Here is a 22,507-nt window from a genome sequence, read left to right as displayed (position 1 = left end):
GGAGCCAGTTCTGTGGACACCTTGACTTTGGTCCAGTGGAATGAAAGAATTTTGGTCCTCTGACTTCCAGAACTGTAAGAGAGTATGTCTGTGTTCCTTAAACTCCTAAATTTATATTAATTTGTTACAGTAGCAATAGAAAACCTAAGTGCTGGATATTCAGCAGGGGACCAAAAAAAGTCAAGAAGTAAAAAAAAACTTGACAAGAAATTTTTGGAAAAAGTTTTATTTTCATGTTATTTGTAAAATTACATCAATAAATATCCAAACCTATTTCAGGACAGAGCGGAAACACAGTGTAATTAACTCTAAACAAGGCATTATGCCTTACAAGGAAGACATAAAATGTCCAAGGGATATTTAGAACATTGTCGTTTTTAAAACTTCAACATCAGAAATGTTGACCACAGTCTGTGAAACTGTCTCAATAAATAACAACCGACAATCTTCTCTTCAGTATAAATGCACACATACAACCCCCCCTACCCTAACAGTGACCTGTTTGCCTGGATCCCCCACCAGGGTCTCCAGCTTTTATCACAGTGGATGGTACAGCGTGCTATCCTGACAACCCAAAAACTAGTTTAATGAATGACGAGCACTTAAGAGACACAACCTTCAAATTAAATACTAGTCAAGACTGGACTAACTTTGATTCAACATAAAAATGACCTTTCGAAATAGCAATACAGAGACCTGCCAAACACATTCATATCTTTAAATATTAGATAACACATTAAATATACAAGCTTTGAAAAATAAATAAATAAATACACATATAAATAAATAGAAGAAATCTCATAAGAAGTAGCCAAATGCATGAAACACAGTCCAGGTGGCCCCAGGGGCTATTTGCTTCTCTTCTTTCACTTTGATTCCACTAAGGCTACAGCAGTAGCCAGTAAGCTTCCTCCATCTCTCTACATCAGTTGGCACTGCTCCTGTGATGAGAAAAAGGTTCATGTTAGTAGGACTTAAAAGCTGACCTCAAAACCCTGTACCAAGTGCTACCTAGACCACTGCTGCCATGTGTAGCAGAAAATGCCAGGCTTCTAGAAGCTGTTTAATTGAGAATAAGGTGCCTGTGGCTACAATCTTATTATTAGCTTCAGAAAGCCAGAAGATAATGCCACATTGGGCATACATGACATCACCTAAGCCTTGGAGCAAACCCCATGAAGCAGCTTTATTATTTTTCCCGTGTTATTGAGACTTAGGTTAAGTACTGTCCCTGGGGTTAAAGGAATAATAAAGAGTGGGACCTCTCTTTAGCCATTTTAGCACCACTGGCTAAATAAATCTACTTAATCTTTTAGGGACATACATTTGGTCACACTCATCTAAGTGGGGATGGAGAATGGGCTGAGGATGCAGGGCTCTGGAAATATCCTTCTGACACCAGAGCAGATTAATGACCTTAATAGCAAATTGAATGGTGAAATAATCATGATTTTCAGTCCTGCAGCCAAATCGTGGGTTTCTCTGGTATAATTTGCAGGAGACAGAATGACTCTACTCACACGAGTGAATAAAAACTACAACTCACTTTAGCATCTTCTCGATGATTTTCTTCACCATGGGGGCTGCGGGGTTGAGACAAGCTTCCTGACCATTCTTGAGAGTGGCTCTGCAGAGAGCAGGGAGAATCCACGTGAGGCAGGAGGTCGGGCTGGGGAGTCAGGGTGGGGGCATTGGGACGCTGCGGGTGACAAGGACAGCGGCGGACAGGGAAACTTACAGGACTTCCGTTTGGTCACAGTGGGGTCCCGGGGGCGTCACCTTCAGGTCCTGGATATTCTTGAGGTGAATTCCTTGCACGGTCTGCAGGCACTGGCAACGCAGTTCGCCGCCCACGGGGGCCCCTGCGGGGACGACAGACTTGGTTATTGGGGTGTTCCCCGATGGGCACCCCTCGCCCCCGGGTCCGGCCTGGGGATGCCAGGCGCCGAGTCTCACCTGCTGTGCGCCGGCCGGCGGCCACTAGGAGCAGGAGCAGCAGCGCGGCGCGGAGGAAGCGCGGGGCGCAGGGGTAGGCGGCGATCGCGGCGCGGGCCATGGGGCTTAGCTCGGAGGGTGGCTGTCTGCGGCGGGAGGGCTGGAGGGAGTGCTGGTGGAGCGGGTTCTGTGGCTCTCTGAGCGGGGCGAACGCCTTTTATCCTGATGGGACTGGAGCTGGCAGCCCCGGGCCAGGGAAATTCCCTGATGCGCGGGTCGTTCCTGGGTCCGGAAGGAAGGCGCCGCCCCGCCCTCCTCCCGCGTAATTCTTGCTTTGGGAGTGTCATCTTTGTGCCCAAATCCCCACGGGGGGAGTCACAACTTAGTGGAGAGAGGCATCTGTGACGAACGTTAGTTATTAAGGTTGAGGGAGGGAAGCAGAGAGAACTTGCGTGTGCTCTTTACGCATAAGTATCTTGGGGTTTGATGATTTTATTTACGTCTGCCTAAATACACTGTTATAATACAGTTTTAGCATATTATACATTAGAAAGTTCCCCTACTTCCTGGTATTTTAAAAGGACAGATAAATCACACTTTGTGTCACAGCGTCCCTCATGGGTGAGGGGACGATCAGTATCAAAAATTGAATTCAGTGTTTAATGCGGAACAAAGTGTTGTAATCCCATTTAGCTTCCTTTCTCTGGGAAATTCTGGAACTTCCACAGCTCGAGTAAGTCCATGAATACCACCTTTTTGGTGTCGAGCGTGTTGATTAATCCTTAAAATAAGGATTAATGTTTGGATCTGTTGCGAGGAGGGCTCACAGGTCCACGGTTTCTAGTTTTGTCCAAGAATAAAACAGGTAATAGAAATCAAGAGCGGATGCGTAGTGTGAGCAGCAGGCTTTGCTCATCCAAGCAGCAACAAAACAAAACAAAAACAAAAAAATCGTGTTCCTGGGAAGTAGCTTAGAGCTAGATCATGCATCGCATCTCCGTTCCTTGTTTATGGTCACAAATCTCATTTCATTTCCTTGTTCTATGGCCTTTCCTGCTTCTAGTGATTTGATTTCCTCTCTAGAGAAAGAATCACAGTCATATTTTATTTCTACTGACTTCTAATGAGGCATTTCAAGCTATTAACTGGAGACTTTGTCATTGTGTCATTTTCATCCTTAGTTTTAATGTCTTTTGTTGGATTATATTCAGGTAGGTTTCCGATGGTTTAGGTGTGATTCTGAATGCAGATCTGTGAGAGCTATGGACATATCCCGTGGGAAGCAGGGTGGGGGGATGCCATAGAGATGAGGGAGGCACTGAGCAAGACTGCTCTAGATTGCTAGAGTAGGAATTCAGCTCCCCAGATTAATGGTGCATGACTTCCAACCTGTTTGTGCCTTAGTTTCTCATCTGGAAAATGGAGCTTAAGGGTAGTATCTACTTCAACGAGTTGTTATGATGAATAAATGTTTTAACATTTAAATACTATAAATTATATATTAAATGCTATAAATAATTTTAAGTAAATAAAATAGAAATTTCTTTTTCTGTATTAATAAGCTGAAACTAACCTGGGGATAAAATCTTTGTACAAAGAGAAAAGAATTATTGGAAAAAAGAAAAATCCTCCAATATAAAATGTTTGTATATTTTTTTCTTAAAAAGAAAATTTAGAATTTTTTTTCTAGTTTAATTGTTGGGTAATTTTGTAACTCTAATTTTAGGACTTTCAACTACAAGATGTGAGTAAAGTTAAAAATGTTTCATCTTGATTATTTGAAAAGATTCTAAGTGACTTGATTTTAAACAAAGATTTATCTCTACATTTTTTTTTTTTTGTCAGTAATACCTGTATAGTCCTGAGAAAAAGAACAGGCAATTCAATTTTTTTTTTTTTAAAAGGAGTAGGCAAAGTAAAATGACATAAAGTTTATAAAATACCAACAACTCATCAATAATTAAGAATTGGTTTAGATATGATTGCTATTCTTATTTTTCTAGGATTCTTAATTGTAAATACAGTTGACCCTTGAACAACATGGGTTGGAATTGCACAGGTCCACCTACAGGCAGGTTTATTTTCAATAAATATATTGGAAAATTTTTTGGATATTTGGGATAATGTGGAAAAAAAAAAGAAAACCTGGCAGACTAACCCATGTAGCCTAGAAATATCAAAAAAATTTTTTAAAAATTCGGTATGTCATGTGTATACAGAATATATGTACATACTAATCTATTCTTACATGGGCATAAGGTTAGTGATATTTAATATAAAATGAATGTTAGTGTTCTTAATGTTTTATAACTTTGCTTTCATTACGTTATTTTACTGTACAGTATGCTCCTCTTTCCTAATTAGAGAAACTGTGTGTCTGCCTATTATCACAGGTAAATTTTTAAAAATATCACAGTATTTCCAATACTATGTTATGAATAGGACTATAATACTATAGGCTACGCATTTTTTATAATAATTTATTAGTGTATAGGCTAGGCTACTAGGAATCAATCATATTACTTCTTAGTTTTTAAGGCATTAGTTATTTTATCTGTAAGATCACCTTATTTTTTCATTTATGGTACTGTAAATATATTTTCTCTTTGCTACTGTTTTCCTGTTAGCATTTTCTTTACTCTAGATTTCTTTAAGAATACAGTATATAATACATACAGTATACAAAATATGTGCCAATTCACTGTTTATGTTATTGGTAAGACTTCCAGTTAGCAGTAGGCTATTAAGTGTTTGGAGAATCAAAAGTTACATTCAGATTTCACCTGTGCAGGCATCAGCACCCTTAACCCCCATGCTGTCAAGGATTGACTGTACTGTGTTTTCTCGAGATAATCAGTGGCTCAGAGATATAATAGCTCTTCTTTAAAAGTTAAACATATGATCTTATTTTTCCTATTATAGATGTATATCTGCCTATTATAGAAAAATTATAAAGGACAGAAAACGTGCAGACCTTGTTATTAAGAATTTTTCAGAAGTTCCCATCGTGGCACAGCAGAAACAAATCTGTCTAGGAACCATGAGGTTTTGGGTTTGATCCCTGGCCTTGCTCATTGGGTTAAGGATCCGGTGTTGCCATGAGCTGTGGTGTAAGTTGCAGACACGGCTCGGATCTAGTGTTGCTGTGGCTCTGGCATAGGCCAGCAGCTATAGCTCCAATTAGACCCCTAGCCTGAGAAGCTCCATATGCCATGGGTGTGGCCCTAAAAAAGGACAAAAGACAGAAAAAAAAAAAGGAATATTTCAGTTTTGTCCAAAAATCAAACCTTAACCCATTGCTCCTTTTTTTTCAACATCCTTAATAACTGATATATTTTATGTGCTTACAAGATGCTGAGTAAATATGAAGTGATATCACAAATAACACTTTGACATAGTGTGAAATATTCTAAATTATATGTATGTGTATATGTGTGTATATATATGTGCGTGTGTGGTATAAATATATATACCATTTAGTTTTCTCAATTGCTTCAGGAAGTAGTCATCAATTCATTTTCTCCAGTTTTTCTCCACAGGGAAACTAAGTTAAGTTGCCCCATGTTTCACAGTTAATATAAATCAGAATTTGAGCTCCAGGCAATGTAGTTTTAACCACCCCACAATAAAAAGTCTTTTTTTTTTTCCCCGGGGCAAGCAACAGATAACTTCAGAAGGGCGGTTCTGTTTTGTTATCCTCGTGGTTGAATAGCTCAACTTCACCTTTCTTCTCACCTAAAAAGAGCTAACTGCTCAAAAGTCTCCAGTGTTTTATTTCACTAACAGCAAGAAGTTTCTTCTGTGACATGAATGTTATATACTTGAATTTAATGAAATCCTTATCTATTTATCTACCTATTTGGTTTTCCAAATCAGTGGACTTCACCTCTAAAATCAGATCAGTGGAAGGAAGAGCCCACCCTGAGAGCTTCCTAGAAGGGGAACAGAGTGTGTCAGTGGGATCTTGTTTGATGAAATAAGGATCACCGTTTTCTGCTAAGCCCAGTTTGGGTCTGTTACCATATTTTAACATCTGAAATATTTTGCCTTCAGCATTAATAGGAAGCTACCCAGACCTTGACTCTTCATAGCTTAAAATGCCAGCGAATGTTTGCTCTAACACTTTCCAGATCCAACCAGAGTATTGACGTAAGACGACGGAGCGGCAGGAACGGGTAGTGCCCTGCTGCCTTCCCCATGCGGGTCTTGGAAGTCGGGCCTGTAACTGCCAAACCTATTTTGTTGCAATTGCTAAATCCCTGGTTCCTTTCCCCTCTTTAGTCTGAAACATTTCATCCCACGTCAGTGTCATCCACGGAGTCCGGTTTCTATTGCTTTTGTCATTTTTGCCTGCCTTGAGCCCCTTCTTCCTTATGGTTACAAAACCTTGGTTTTCCTATGGGAACCATTTTTCTTCCTCCTCATCTGGGTAGCTCAGGTAGGCTGACCTTGCTCCAGAGCTCCAGGAGGAAGCTGATGACTGAAAGTTATGTGGGACAGTCCTTCCAGTCCGGTCCAATCTCCAGAGTTATGGGGGTGGGTGAGTGACCTAAGTCTGGCCAAGTCCAAAAAATCCCTAGAGTCCTTCTTGTCAGGAAATTGTTGGAAAAACAAGTCCTTGATTCTTGTTAGGTTATATCCGGTAGAACAGAAACTTGAAGCTTTGCCAGCGTTTGAGAAGAGCTTGCCTAAAATGAAGTCAGCACAGAGAAAAGGAGCCTGATTGGAAGTGAAACTGTTCCTGAAGAGAATTTCTGAACCATAACACCGAGCTTTACCATATCAACTCATCAGTCTTGTAGTCTCATAGATCAATGATTCTCCACCTCATTAAGCCAATTTGTGCTGGGCTTTTGTTACTGACTTGCTTACTACTCGAATTATCTCCTGGATGAAGAGGGTGTTTCAACTCACATTTCATTCTTTTCTTTCAGCATTTTCACTGATCATTTTCGGTACCTTTATAAGATGGAAATGAAGTTTGGTTCTGGAGATAAAACGAGGAATAGAGAGTGTGCTCTGCTCTAGCTCTCAATGAATGCAATAAGGGAGATGAATTTACAGTTAGACAATTTTTAGAAAAGCCTGGTAAATACCATGGTAACCCATTCTCAAGGTACTAGTATTGAGGAGGGACTCCCCAGGCAGCTCTTAGAGAGTAGGTTTATGAGAATATCTGACACTCAGAGAAGTTTTCCTGAAAGGATCGCTCACTTATGTGAATCTCAAGGATAGGAATTTTCCAGATACATGGGGAGCACTGAGCAGTGGAAAACATCCCAGGAGAAGGCCAAGTGGGAAAAGGCATGGCTATTAAAAGAACATGTGAAAACTGGGAGAGGAAGTGGCTCATGCAGTAGAAACTTACTCTGTGAGCAGGGAGAGGGAAAAGACTGAGGCAGAGCAGGTGTCAGGGCTGGGACACAGGAGACCATGTACTGGTAAGATTCTGCTTGGCTATCAGGACCCAATTTGGATGTTGCCTCCACTAAGTCTCCATAGGCACCTCGAGGTGCTCCACAACCCTGTAGCACAGGCTACACCGAGAACTTTATTGGCTCTTTACCATGGGGACAGGGGAAGTTTAGGGTGACCTAAAGATTTAGGGTGTGTGTTGAAAATGAGGGTGGTAGATACTGCAAAAAATCAATAAACAGAAACCTTAGCTAAACAGAGTCAAGAGACAGAAGAGGGCGCTCTCACACTCTGAGAGGAGCAGAGCCCAACCTGAAGATGACCCCTTCCGTGTCAAGGACTCAGTCAATGAAAAGCCATAGACTCTTTGTTTAATGTAGCCCTTCCAACTTCCTTTTCCCCTCTATAGAAGTGTTCTTGTTTTGGCCTGTGGGGACCTGTGTGGGCAGACCCCAAATGGCAATTCTCAGCTGATTCCAAATAAACCCATCTTTGATGGAGAAATATCTGACAATCTTTTTATTACAGGTCAGAAACATTAAATCAAAAGACATCGATGAAGCACAATGTACAAGAGATTGTGGTCAGTTTTGCAAAAAAAGTGTAGTGGATAAAGTCAAAACATGAAAAACTTCTTCATGCATACTTTCTTCTGCAGTATAAGTAGTCTTCTGTAATATTTCTGTTCCTATGTTAAAGGCAGTCTGATGATTTTAAAAATCTATAATTATGTAAATTCATGTCCATTAACTCTGAATACCAACTAATAGATTTAGGCATTATCCCAAGGCTTTGAAAGAATATATTTCAATATAAATTTTGTATTTCCATTTTCTTAAGGGTGTTTTTTAAACTTTTGCAGAAGTAATTAAATTACTTTACATATAGTATAAGCCAAAGAAATACAGTAATGCCAAAATTACCAAAGACTATGTCAAGAAATAGACATAGGAAATGAGGAAATATATTCATGGAAATGTTTTTCTTTATCACACTTGGTTATGATGGGCGTGGAAGCAGCATGATTGGCCTGTTTTGATGCTTCCTGTATTGTGGAAGCAAAATTTAGGAAGTTGAGAGATGAGCTATAAACCACAGCAAACACATCACGTAGAGTGATATGTTACGTATTTCAGCTAGGAAACTTGCAATCATCATAAAAATCTTGATGATCAGAGAATATCCTCTGTGATCCTTCAACATTTTGAAACCTTTTGACACATTTTTTGTGGCTTACATATGGTCTCTTAGAAAATGTTTTTGTGTGTTGTAAAAACAGATGTGACTTATGCAGTTTTTAGATGAAGCATCCCTATTTGTTGGGTTTTTTTTTTTTTTTCTGACCAAATTGATTGGTCATGCTGCTTAACTCTCCTATAATGTTACTGATTCTTTGCTACTTGGTCCGTTAAGTATTAAAAGAGGTTTGTTAGAATCTTTAACTATAGTTGTGGTTTCATCTCTTGCTCCTTTTAGTTTTTCTCCATTTTGCTCTCCACAGTTTAAACATATGTTAAATTCATAAAATTTTACAATTATCTTTGTCTCTTGTAAAACTACCACCCTCTAATTTTAAATCAGCGTTGTTTATCTCTACTTCTTTACTTGAGTCTTAACATATTAATTTGGTCCTAGTAATATATCAGTCACTAACAAATATATTAAGTATTTGTTTTAATGACAAATTAATGATTATTAAGAAATTAATGTATCAATATATCCATGCAAGATTTATTTCAGTTGGTTTCTGCATGTGCTTCTTTTAAGCAGCATAGATTTTTTTTTTTTTGTCTTAATTATGCATCCTAACAATCTTTGAAAGTTCCTGGACCATGAATTGAAACATTGCCATAGCAGTGACCCAAGCAGCTACAGTGACAATTCCAGATTCTTTACTTGCTGTGCCGCAAGATAACTCTGATAATCTTTTATTTAAAATTGGAGTGTTTATTCTATTTAAATTTATTATAATTCTTAATATAGTTGGGTTTAAGTCTACTATCTTGCTGTTCTATTTTTCTTATCTTTTTAAAATAAAAATAAACTTTCAATTTGGAATAATTTTAAATTTACAAAATATTTGTATAGATTGTACAATGAGTTCCTGTGGATTTTTTACCAAGTATTTTCTAATGTTGGTATCTTCCATAATTATAATACATTTGTCAAAAACTAATAAATTAGCATCGGTACACTGCTGTTAACTAAACTCCTGTCTTTATTCATACCTCACCAAGTTTCCATTAACTTCTTTTTCTATTCCTGGATTCCAATACAGCACACCACATTGCATTTAGTCATCGTGTCTTTTTTTCTCCTCTGACCTATGACAGAGTCTCTGTCTTGTCTTTCTTATCTTTGACAGTTTTGAAGAATACTCATTAGTTATTTTGTAGAATATTCCTCAATTTGGGTTTTTAGGATGATTTTCTCGTGATTATACTAGGGTTATGGGTTTGGGTTAAGAATATCATGGGGATAAAGTGCCCTTCTTATCACATCATATGATGGAGTCCATGATATTCACATGCTGGAACTGGTGATAATAACCTTGATCACTTGGTTAAGTGATTCTCCACTGTAAGGTTATTGTTTATCCCTTTTCCTTATCCCTTATTTGGAAGTAAGTCACATAGTCCAGCCCATACCTACATGGACAGAGGAATTAAACCCACCTTCACCTTTGGGAGGCAAGACATTCTCCTTATTTTTTTAAAAAAAATATAATTTTTTATTAAAATGTAGTTGATTTACCGTGCTGTGCCAATTTCTGATGTACAGCAAAGTGACCCAGTCATACATATACATATATATGTGTGTGTATATATATATGTATGTATATATGTATGTATATATATGTATATGTGTGTGTGTATATATATATGACTATGTGTGTATACACACATACCTTTTCTTATCTTTCATCATGTTCTATCTCAAGAGATTGGATATAGTTCCCTGTAATGGACAGTAGGACCCCATTGCTTATTTATTCTATCCATGTAATAGTTTGCATCTACTAACCTCAAACTCCCGGTCCATCACACTCCTTCCCCTCTCCCCCTTGGCAACCAGGAGTCTGTTCTCCATGCCTGTGAGACTGTTTTTTAATAGATATGCTTATTTGTGCCGTATTTTGGATTCCACATATAAATGATACCACATGGTATTCGCCTTTTTCTGACTTAGCTTTACTTAGCGTAATACTCTCTAGGTGCATGAGACACTCTACTTATATTAGGCATTCTTCTGAATGGAAGCCATCTCTCCCTTTGCCATCTGTTGTTTCATTCCCATGTACCTTAATTTTTGTCTACTTTTGTATTATTCAGGTATTTTTTATTCCATTTGATCTCTTTTTCCAATTTTTTTAAATCTAAAATTTTGCATTTTCTTTTTAGTGGTTGCCCTAAAAATTACTGTATTTTTGCCACATTACAATTTTCCTTAATACTTTCTCTAACAACTGAAGAAATGTATTATATTCTAAATCTATTTATCTCCCTACCTATCCTTTGTGTAATTTTTGTAATATATTTTACTGTGTAGTATGTATTCATTGCCACTGACTGTTACTATTGTTATTTTAAATAGCACAAATTGAGTGCTTCGGAAGAATCCACTTTTCTATTTTTTTGCCCCTAGCTTCATTAAAAGGAAAAGAATTGTATAATTGTTTGAAAAACCATGTAACAAAACCATTTAGTAGGCGCCCTTGATGAAAGATTGATACGAGTGCAACAGTTTATGAAGAGCAAATTTTGAGTTGATAGGTGTGAATAAAACAGCAATCCTTTATTTTAAAAAATAAAGTAGGATTCTCAAGGTGGTTGGAGAGGATAGTGTGTCAAATATTCCTTGTTCAGTAAGAGGAAAGTAAGGAAGGCAAGAGCCAGGAGAAAGCATGAAGGTAGGAACAACCTAAGTCTAACTGTATAATACCTTGAGCACCCAAGAGAAACTCAAGATCAGGAAGAATTTTAAAAAATTAATAATAATCATGTTATTTTTTTTGCAAAACCTTTATTTTCATGTCATTAAAAAAAAGTAACAGTAGTTTTAACTTCTCTGTTCCAGAACAAAGAGAAACATTGCAAAATGAATATTTAACAAGGCACTATGCCCTACAAGCAAGACATAAAATGTCCAAGGGAAACGTCAACACACAAGTGCTGACCATATAATGTGAAATAATTTCAATAAATAACAACTGGCATTCTTTTAAACAAGTACAAAAATAGAGGTGCACACACTTCCCCTGATTCCAACAGTGATCTTACCCTGTGATTGAGAGAACTCCCTCCCCGCCCCTCCCCTCCCCCCCACCACTGTGCCTGGCACTTTATGGTCTCCAAATAAATGCTAATTAAGTAATAAAACATTTAAAATCCATCATCTTCGTATTAAATAACAATCAGAACTGAGTCAGAATTGATTAAACATTCACATCTTTAAATACTAACATGTCAAATATTATAATAATGAGCTATGAAAAATAAATAAATACATGTATAAATAAATAGAACTCATAAAAAGTAGTCCAGCGCATCAAGTCCTTTCTTGATGTATGCCAGCTGTTCTCTTCATTTTCAGTTCAGATAAGAGCAGAGACGGCTTTTCAGGAACTGCGGCCAATAAGCTTCTTCCTTTTAGGTCAGTTGGCGCTGCCACTGTGATGAGAAAAGGGTTAGTGTGACAGGTGCTCAGGACAGTTGCTCTGATACTGGTCCCTGAGGCCATTGCCTAAAGACCCTTGTCCAGCTCTGCACCCAGAAACAGTCCCTGCTCAAAGGGATTAAAAACCTTTCCCTAGTATCCTAGATTTGGACTCAGGGAGCTCTCACTGCAAAGTCCCTCCTCTTCACTAAAATTTAGACGCCCATGTTGCCAAAACCCAAGACTTCTCTTTCTGGGTCTGAACCCCGTAAAAGACCAAGGTAAACAATGTTTGTTTCTTCATGGGTTGGAAGCATTTATGCATTTATATAAATTTAGCATCACTGGCTAAATCTACTTAATCTTTTAGGAACATTTATCTATACTCTTTTGAATGGTGATGGAAAAGGATAGAGGGAGCTGGAAATATCCTTCTGACTCCAGAGCAGGTCAGATTTAATGGTGAAATAAGTAATGATTTTCAGTCCTGCGCTAAACCGTTGGTTTTCCTAATTTTTTTTCAGGTGATAGATGCCAGAATTTGTAACCAATGGCTTTAGTTGCAAATGAGAATAAAAACCATGACTTACTTGTTTAGCATCTTATTGATGATTTTCTTAACCATGGGGGCTTCAGGGTTGAGACAAGCTTCCTGACCATTCTTGAGAGTGGCTCTGCAGAGAGCAGGGAGAATCCACGTGAGGCAGGAGGTCGGGCTGGGGAGTCAGGGTGGGGGCATTGGGACGCTGGGGGTGACAAGGACAGCGGCGGGCAGGGAAACTTACAGGACTTCCGTTTGGTCACAATGGGGTCCCGGGGGCGTCACCTTCAGGTTCTGGATGTTCTTGAGGTGAATTCCTTGCACGGTCTGCAGGCACTGGCAGCGCAGTTCGCCGCCCACGGGGGCCCCTGCGGGGACGACAGACTTGGTTATTGGGGTGTTCCCCGATGGGCACCCCCCCGCCCCCGGGTCCGGCCTGGGGATGCCAGGCGCCGAGTCTCACCTGCTGTGCGCCGGCCGGCGGCCACTAGGAGCAGGAGCAGCAGCGCGGCGCGGAGGAAGCGCGGGGCGCAGGGGGAGGCGGCGATGGTGGCGCGGGCCATGGGGCTTAGCTCGGAGGGTGGCTGTCTGCGGCGGGAGGGCTGGAGGGAATGCTGGCGGAGCAGGCTCTGTGGCTCCCTGAGCGGGGCGAATGCCTTTTATCCTGATGGGACTGGAGCTGGCAGCCCCGGGCCAGGGAAATTCCCGGACGCGCGGGTCATTCCTGGGTCCGGAAGGAGGGCGCCGCCCCGCCTGCCTCCCGCGAAATCTGCAAATCCGCGCCCTCACGGTGTCATTTTAGTGCCCAAATCCACAGGGGGAGTGAGTCGCCGTCACGCGGGGGCTACAGCCTGCGCGGGGAAGGGGGCCTTGGGCGTTTGGCCAGCTCTGGCCGCGGGACAGGGGCAGTCAGACCAGTTAGATCAGTGTAGAGACTGCAGCACAACTTTAGGGGCGAGAGTTTACTTTGTTCTGGAGATTGCAAGAGTGGAGGCTGGAATGGCAGCCCTTTTTTGGTGTAATGCTCCTCTTTCTCTTTAATTTGGGTTTTGTAGATTTTATTTACCTCTGGAATAAACGCACTCTTTTAAAAATACATCTGTCACCTCAGTTAACCTGTAAGAATATTTGGCTTATTCTTGGTATTTTAGGATCTGAAACAAATCGCATTTAGCGCCATCATTCTGCCAAGAGGGAGAGTGAGGGGCGGATCATCGCAGTTTAATTCAGTGTTTATTTTAGGATGCAGTGTTGTAATCTCTTATCTTTCCTCTCTTTGAAATTCTGGAACGTCTTAAACTCTAGTAATTCCAGGAGTACCACTGTTTGTTGTACAGGTGGCTGTTCTGTCCCTCAGGACAGTTGCTCAGGCCGTGTACCGGAGCTCTTGGGCTCAGGAGATCTGTTCACATTTTCTAGACCTTTCTGTGGACAGAACAGCTCATAAACATCAGACAGCGAGTACCTAGCGATTCCTGACTTAACTATAAGCAGCAAATAGATATGTTTTTCAAAATATATAAATATTAGATTACTAGTACATTTCACTCCATGTCTTCTGAATTTGCCTGTTTCTGGGATTGATTGTCTCTTGAGAATCAGCTACCAGTGTACTTCAGCTCTTTAAAATGTCAATGAAACATTTCAAATTCTGTGTGGCTAAGGCCTTTTCACTACATAATTAAGGTTTTTGTTTTTGGTTTTTTGGTTTTTTGGGTTTTTTTTTTTTTTTTGTCTTTTATAGGGCTGCACCCACTGTCATATGGAGGTTCCCAGGCTGGGAGTTTAATCGGAGCCACAGCAATGCCAGATCCAGCAGAGTCTGCGATCTACACCATAGCTCATGGCAATGCCAGATCCTTGACCCACTGAGCAAGGCCAGGGATCAAACCTGAAACCTCATGGTTCCTAGTCAGATTCATTTCTGCTGCACCACGATGGGAACTCCACAATTCACTTTCACCATCAGTTTCAGTATTCCTTTTTGGAATAAACTGGATGGTTTAATTGGATCCTCCAGGGTCGATGGGGACCTCGTGGATGGGTGAGATATTCTGTTGGTGAGACTATCTCAGGTAGGAGAGCTGAGGGAATGGGTCTCTCTCTGGAACAGAGAGAGTCTGTCAGGCAGTCAGGGTTGAAGTCTCAGATACACACTTCCTTGTGACATGACCAAGGGACCATGGGCAATTTATTTATTTATTTCCTTTTTTTTTGTCTGTACCTGCAGCATATGGAAGTTCCTGGGGGTCAAATCGGAGCTGCAGCAGCCGGTCTACATCACATGAGGTTGCAGGTTTGATCCCTGGCCTCGCTCAGTGGGTCAACTAGGGTTCCGAGCCGCAACTGTGACCCACACCACAGCCCCCAGCAACCCAAATCCTTAACCCCCTGAGCCAGGCCAGGATTCGAATCCTCATCCTCACGGACTCTGTGTCAGGTTCTTAATCTGCTGAGCCACAAAGGGAACTCCCTTGGGCAATTTATTTAATCTCTCTCTGGTCTTGCTTTTCCTTCATGAAAGGGAGCTAATGATAGTGCCTGCCTCACATGGTTGTTAGAAATACGAAATGTGTTAGCATTTGTAGAACAATAGCACATATTTTTATATAAGTATGTGTTAAATAAACAACACAGAAGTGTTTCCCAACCTTATTGTTATGGACTAAATATTTGTGTCCTCCCAAATTCATCTGTTGAAGCCTTATAATCTATTGTGACCCTATAAAGAGATGGGGCCTTCAAGAGGTAATTAGGTTTCCATGAAGCCCTCAGGGTGGGGGCCCTCAGGGTGGGATTAGTGCCTTTATAAGAAAAGATACCCAGAGAGCTGATCCTCTGTCTCTCTCTTTCATGTGGGAATGCAACAAGAAGGTGACCGTCAACTATCAGCAAACCAGAAAGAGTGCAAACCAGCCTTCCTCCTTAAAACAGAATCCTGGTTTTCCTTTGGAAATCCTCACTAATGCCCTTGTCAAGCCGCATGATTAAAGAGAGATGACTTCAATTCTGAGCTCAGAATGGCAGGGGTGTGGTGTGATGGGAGTAGGCTGCGACCTTAGAGCAATGCTGTTCACTGCTTCCTACTTATGCCCAGGCCAATATGGGTTCACAGTGGAGCCAATGAGTTAAGACTGGCCCAGGAAACAGTGCCAAGTGTGCAGGAACAATGGGATTTGAGAGGCTCTTGTTTCTGGCTGGAACTGTTCAACTGGAAAGATGGATGCCTGGAATCTTGTCAAGACTTGGGGAAACCTGACCCAGAATGGACCCTCGCAAAGGGAAGCATAGACCTGGCCCACATGGATAAGATTATTGGGGATGTTGTTTGAGCACCTGAACCTAGTTTTCTCCTACCTAATCTGTTGATTTTCATTACTGTATAGAAAATAGATTCTCTTCTCTTGTCAATCCGACTTGAATTGTGATTCCATCACTCACAGTGAACAAGTCCTGAAAAATATCTTCTGTCTTTTGTATTACTTCTAAAGTTATTCACTATTAAATACTCCCTTCTCTTCCTTTATCTTTTATTTTTAAGTTAGCATTTATGAGTTTGAAATCATATTAGATCCAAGGAATACCAAAAAAAGTATCAGATGCATCCCACTATCATCAAACTTTCAGTTTAACAAAGGAAGCAGACATATATATGGAAAATTATCAAGCATCATGGTAAAACCCATGAGGGGTGTGCCCAGGACATGACAGGAGCATAGAGGAAGGTCACTTAATTTTGTTTCTCAAGAGATGGACCAAATTCCCAGAGAAGAACTTGGGAGAAGCTTCTCTGTGCAGAGAGGTGCCTCTTGAGTTGAGTCTCAAAGACTTTCCCAGGTGAACTGGGAGATTAAAAGGTAGGGAAAACATTGAAAAAGGATATGACCCAATGAGTAAAAGGGTTGAGACTAGAATGAGCATTGTGTCTACCAGCAGCAGCCAGCGATTCCTATATCTGGATCCTAACCTGTGAGCTTGGGAGGCAGGGAAAGGACTGAGATGGGGGCACTGGAAGGAGGCAGGACTTAGTCACTGGAGGCTGGAGTAGCCACTCCCCCCTCTACCCCATTGTTCAGACACCAGTTCAGATGTTACTTCTAGTGGAATGCTGTTAAATCCACTCGAGGTGTTTCCACCACTTATGTACACAAATTTACCACTTACTAAGTGGTGTACCAGAGGGTCAGAGAAAATAAAAGATTCAGGATGGGACAGAAAATGAGGACATAGTGGATATTCAATTCAACAGACCTTTACTAACCACTCACTTTTTAAAGGATTTTAAAATTGCTTCAAATTAAGTTTTCACCCCTATTTTCTTCAAATTATTTCCTAAATGTTTATGGAAGTAGTTCTGATTAAATAAATGCTACATAATGTAAGATGAAGAAATGGTGGTATGACAAATTTTTACAAAAAGGAAATCAACACGGAGAAAGGGGAAATTTCTCCATGGAGATACTCAGTTTATGTTATAAGGAGACATTTTTGAAGAATAAAAACATCATGATGACTCTGATTTTATGAAAGCAAAATTTAGGAAGTCCATAGTGTATAAACCACAAATAAAAGTATCACACCCATGGTGTCACAACATGGGTGTTAGCTAAAAGAACTACGAAGCATCAAAACTTGATTTTTGAATGTTGTCCATAGTTTTTCAAATTTTTTTTTTTTTACTTCCTTTCCATACATTTTTTTTTGGCAGGAATACTTCTATTTTTGTTTTTATTCTTCTTGCCTCTGTCTATTTGTGCATTTATTTAAAGAGACACACAGAATATGTGTCAGAAGTAATTGAAATTTTATCAAACATTAGCAAAATAAAAGCTCTGCATGAAGGGGATGTTGATGGTATTAGTATTTATTTGGTACTTAGCAGCAGGCCAGGAAGGAAGTTAATAGATGGCCAAGACTGGAAATAGCAGCACTTACGACTTGGGCCTGGAATGGAGAAGTCTTATTCTGTGTATTTCCATACCACGTGATCTCTCATTACAGCTTTTCTCATTGTATCTGCTCCATTTTTGGCCTTTCTGCATTCCACTGTCTCACAACCAACCTTAACCTTTTTATTTCTTTTCAAGTCTTGAAAACAGTCCTCACAGGATTATTATGAAAACCACATAAGTTCACATTTGCAAAATGTGGTTGAAAGTAAATGCTATGTGAAATATCATTAAAGGAAAAATAATAAAATCATGAGCATTAAGAAAGGAAAAATAATAAAATCATGAACATTAAGAATAACTTTAAAAATAAAAGAAAAAGAAGTCATGCATAAACTTGTACTCTTATAGTTCAGGTTAAGTAATCAGCTTTATCAACTACCTATATTTAGTAAATGGGTCAGGGTGGGGGAATTATTTCTCAATATCAAGAAAGTAGGAGAAAAAGGTGAGGATACAGAGAGATTTTGAGGATGAAGGGAGATAAGTCTAGAGGTCATCAGAGTAAAGCAGGGGACATACAGGCCCTGAGTGGTCAGGGCTCATGACAGGGCTGGGTGTTCGAGGGAAGTTGTGAGGATTTGGGACAACAGTTTCCAAAAGTCCAAAGGTCTTAAAGAACAAAAAGTCTGTGAAATATCAGGAAACAGTCATCTAGGATTAGAAAGCATTGAACAACACCGATCCCAATCCCCATGTTTTCATTTCTTCAGCAATATTTTGTAGCTAAGGGACAAAAACAGAGGAAGACAGTGAGAGTGAGCAAGAAGTAGGATCAGCCTGGTGTAAGCCACAGGGACCTTACTTTGCAGAAATGACCACCCACAGAGTCTACACTGAGCTGGAAGTTGCATGAAACAGCATAAGGTATGGAAAACTGGAGAATGGTGGATTGGGGGATCTTTGGGGGGTCTTCCAGGTCCCCAGGGGATATTAGGTGTGTTCAGTGTAAGTTTGAGGATAGAGTTAGAACAAAAGGTTATAGTCTTGCAAAGGCCTCTCAGTATCTGTAATCTTTGGCACCATGTTAAGGATAATTATGTCAAAGGCAAGGTTTGGCTTGTGGTTGACTGAACCATTTAAAAGTTCTGAAGTACAAGAGATTAAAAAACCATGAACTTCAGTTAGGACAGGTGGGTGGAAAGTATGGGGGAAAAGGGAGGGAAGAGGGCTTGGTTATATATCACCTATGATAGACTCTACCTTAAGTATGTATATATACAATGAAATATTATTTTCTGAGCAATTTTGTGATATTCGGGGATTGTGGTTGGAGGATGTGGATGGACAGATGAGGGGAACATTAGCAGATACCTTGAAAGTGCTCAGATGTACTTCTAACTGAAATAAGACTAGAAACACTGCACTGCTGGTGGTAATGACATGGTGAGGGCTATCATATCTGTAAATTATTTTGTAAAGGTTGAAACCCAGATTAGATATTTATTGGCATTATTCTTTTTTTTTTTTTTTTTGCCATTTCTTGGGCCGCTCCCGGGCATATGGAGGTTCCCAGGCTAGGAGTCGAATCAGAGCTGTAGCTGCCAGCCTATGGCACAGCCACAGCAACTTGGGATCCAAGCCGCATCTGCAACCTGCACCACAGCTCAGGCAACACCAGATCCTTAACCCACTGAGCGAGGCCAGGGATGGAACCCGTAACCTCATGGTTCCTAGTCAGATTCGTTATCCACTGAGCCACAATGGGAACTCCTGGCATTACTCTTCTTAATTAATTCTTGGTTAGTTGGGTTGCTTATCCCAGCAACTTACAAAAAACACTAACCACATTTTGTAGCATCTCCAGTGGCTGACTTTTTCTTGGACTATACATATACTAGGGGGATAAACTTTGCTCCTCTAGAGGAACAGACCAGAAGAACAAAGAAATAATGACAATAGATTTTAGAGTGACATCTGATGGAGGTTGGGATATGGTGCTTTAAAATTATGGAGTAGAAAATAAATTAGTTGACACTGTTGATAATTGACTTGATAGTTCTTACTCTGTTTATGTTTAGTGACCCCTTTGCTTTTAAGTTTTGCTGCCCCACATACAAAACTGGACCCATAGAGCTCCCATCGTGGCCCAATGAAAATGAATCTGACTAGTATCCATGAGGATCCAGGTTCAATCCCTGGCCTCACTCTGTGGGTTAAGGATCTGGCATTGCTGTGAGCTGTGGTGTAGGCAGATGGCTACAGCCCCAATTTGACCCCTATCCTGGGATCCTCCATATGCCAAGGAAGAGGCCCTAAAAAGACAAAAAACAAAAACCAAAAAACTGGATCCAGGTACAATCTCTTTATTGTGCCTGACTCAGGGAAGAAATCAGTAATTGGCATGGTTACATACTATATTTATTTCTTCTTATTTTTTCACTAAAGAGAAAGTGAACAGCCTCTTAATTACCCGTTTACTTTACAGCCTGTAAACATGGTGGTTGACCACTTTACAGGCTTTTAATTTGATTTGGGGGGAAAATGCAGTTTATATTCATAGTGCTAAATTTTTCCTTTTGGACAGTAACCAAGCTTTGGGGTGTGTTTCTGCCAAAGAAAATTTTTTCTTTATCTTTTAGTGGGTTGCTTGTTATCTCAAGGACTATGCCCACTGATGTTTGGAAATGATTCATGTTCTGGGGTAAAGAACAAAGGGAAGGGAAGGGGAATAATATTTTTTATGGCCCAATTCTAGGTCAGAAGCAGTGCCGGGCTTTTCATGATAAATTATTTTAATAATTTCAAGAATGCTATAAAGTTGATACCATTATTCTCATTTATAGATGAAGAAACTTAGAGTAAATGGTCTTAAAGGTAGAGTTAAAAACCCAAGACTGTCTAATACAGAAGCCCATTGGCTCAAAGTCCGTCTTCCTCTGGACAAGGAAAGAAAGACATCATGTAAATCTTAAATCTACTGAGTGCATTTCATTTTCTAAGCCCTCCTAGGAAATTATGCATTTAAAAAATTCTTCCATCTACTTTGTATGAGGAACCAAATGAAGGAGTGATGACAGCTACTGGCCCCTAGAGTGGTGACAGCCCTGAGGTCCTCCTACATGTCCCAACTCAACCCAAACACTTCATGCCACGGAGTTCCCAGAGACCTCCAATGGTAGGTCAGGATCTGATCATTAGACTGAAGGTGGATGATGTGTAAGTTGTGTGAAACCAGTGATCTAAGCATCTTACCTCTACCAACTCTCCAAGTATCTTGGAAGGGACTAAGAAGGACATAGACTATATCATGGACTGTCAAAGCTTGGCGCTGTCCTAAGATACCAGTGCAAAGCCTTTTAAACTACAAGTCACAATGCATTAGTAAGCCATAAAATCAATTTTATGTGTTGCAACTATTCTTTTTAAGTATAATGGAATCGAATACAATAGGTTAGAATTTTAAAAGTATACTATAATGCATCACGTACAATTAGTTTCGGGGTCATTTTGTGAAAATTTTTTTCTTACATACATGGGTAACTGTGTGAAATGAAGGTCTCTGTACATGAGATGTAGATAACCTCCACAAGCAAAAATATTCTTTCAGTGATTTTGTTTCATGGGTCAAAGTTGTGGCTATGTAATAAGTTCCCAGTGTGCAGATATTATCTGCTAGGAGTTTCCAGTCACAAAAGTCAAGTTGAAGTAATGCCATTTTAACTTTCATCACTCCCTAAAGGTTTGCACAACAGGTAGAGACAGTAAATTACCACACAGTCTGGGCTTTTCCTAACAGGACTGCCAGATTCTGATGTCCTTGCAGATAAGGCTGACAGCTTCACAATGTTCTTTGCAGTTAATCTAAAATAAATGTTACCATGGAGCAGAATTTGTTTTGGTTCTTTGGCCTGTTGGGCCAAATTATTTGCTAATTATTATATCCAACTAAGGACGCTGTTTGTGGCAGGCATCGAAAGGGAAATAAAGAGAAAAGTAAAACCATAAGATCGTACTACCTGTACTCCACTTCCTAATATGTTGATTTAAAAAAAAATCAATTGAAGTACTTGTATTTCAATTTCAACACTCTGTATTTTCACCAAAAATCTCTGCTAAATGTCTGATTCAACCCACTATACTATGATAGCACAAAGAATAGCAATAATAATAATTAGTAATAATAATCACTAAGATTTAGTCAAAACAAACCATTTTATATTTGTTATATAAGACAAGGCTTAGACTGTTTTGTGTGTATAAAATCTCCTTATAGTAACTGAGGAAATAGTTATTCAAAATATACCCATTTCAAAGATTAGGAAAACAAAACACACGGAGCATGAATGCTAGGAAATTTGGACCTTACACTGTGGGGAAAAGAGAAACCTTGAATGTTTGCACATAGGTGAGTGACACAATTGTACTTGTATTCTAGTAAGATAATTCTTGTGATATTGAAGGTGAAATACAAGGGGGAAATTCAAAAAAGGAGCAAAACTTTTTGAGAAATGATGATCTGCTTTCTCTCTAATGTATCTCTGTCCCACCCCTTACATATATTCCATATATTCCACTTGGTACGGGGCAGTAAACTCTTCTCTGCACATGTAATGACCATTCAGGTTTTAATGTGCTTGCACACATTTCTCCTTTTTGCAGTTTAGTTCTTACCTTAAACATTAGCAAACTCCAACTCTTTTTTTTTTTTTTTTTTAACAGTCAAGTGCATCTATTGGTACCTCCAGGAAGCAATTACTTACATGTTATTTCCCTTTTCAAGTAGCATAATATGGTAGAAAGATCAAGGGGTTGGGAATCAGCCAGATTTTCTTTGCCTCTTAATGTAGGACCTTGAGTAAGTTCCTTAAGTTTTTTGAGGTTGCTTTCTAATTGTAAAATGGCAATAGTTTCTGCCTTGAAGAGTTATGGGAGAACTAGAAAAGACTTGAAATCTAGTAAGTGCTTATGAGATGGTACTATTTATAATTATGTTTTTCCACAGGCCCCTAGACATTCTATTCTCCATCTTCTTACGGCATTCAACCTATGTAAGCATCTGTTGCATTAG

At 39.7% G+C, this 22,507-nt stretch overlaps 2 protein-coding genes across 3 annotated transcripts; both read right to left on the bottom strand.

Annotated features, from left to right (window-relative positions):
* Nucleotides 1–210: 210 nt before the first annotated feature.
* LOC125138075 (growth-regulated protein homolog gamma-like) lies at nucleotides 211–2,181 on the bottom strand. Of its 2 annotated transcripts, none has more exons than XM_047799321.1 (4): nucleotides 1,957–2,181; nucleotides 1,739–1,862; nucleotides 1,547–1,627; nucleotides 211–941 (listed from the first exon to the last, which is right to left on the bottom strand). In XM_047799321.1, exons 1-4 carry the CDS (start codon nucleotides 2,054–2,056, stop codon nucleotides 926–928), a joined length of 321 nt encoding a protein of 106 aa, XP_047655277.1. In that variant the 5' UTR covers nucleotides 2,057–2,181; the 3' UTR covers nucleotides 211–925. The 2 variants fall into 2 exon arrangements, with proteins under 2 accessions (XP_047655277.1, XP_047655276.1); XM_047799320.1 differs by having other exon boundaries at nucleotides 211–945; nucleotides 1,548–1,627.
* A 9,203-nt stretch (nucleotides 2,182–11,384) lies between these two features.
* LOC125138154 (growth-regulated protein homolog gamma-like) lies at nucleotides 11,385–13,284 on the bottom strand. The gene is made up of 4 exons (XM_047799420.1): nucleotides 13,011–13,284; nucleotides 12,792–12,915; nucleotides 12,597–12,680; nucleotides 11,385–12,020 (listed from the first exon to the last, which is right to left on the bottom strand). Exons 1-4 carry the CDS (start codon nucleotides 13,108–13,110, stop codon nucleotides 12,005–12,007), a joined length of 324 nt encoding a protein of 107 aa, XP_047655376.1. The 5' UTR covers nucleotides 13,111–13,284; the 3' UTR covers nucleotides 11,385–12,004.
* Nucleotides 13,285–22,507: the final 9,223 nt, after the last annotated feature.

Source organism: Phacochoerus africanus, chromosome 10 (assembly GCF_016906955.1).
Source record: "Phacochoerus africanus isolate WHEZ1 chromosome 10, ROS_Pafr_v1, whole genome shotgun sequence".
Classification (NCBI taxonomy): domain Eukaryota; kingdom Metazoa; phylum Chordata; class Mammalia; order Artiodactyla; family Suidae; genus Phacochoerus; species Phacochoerus africanus.
Note: the sequence above shows the minus strand (reverse complement) of the source record. Positions and strands in the feature narration are given on the sequence as shown.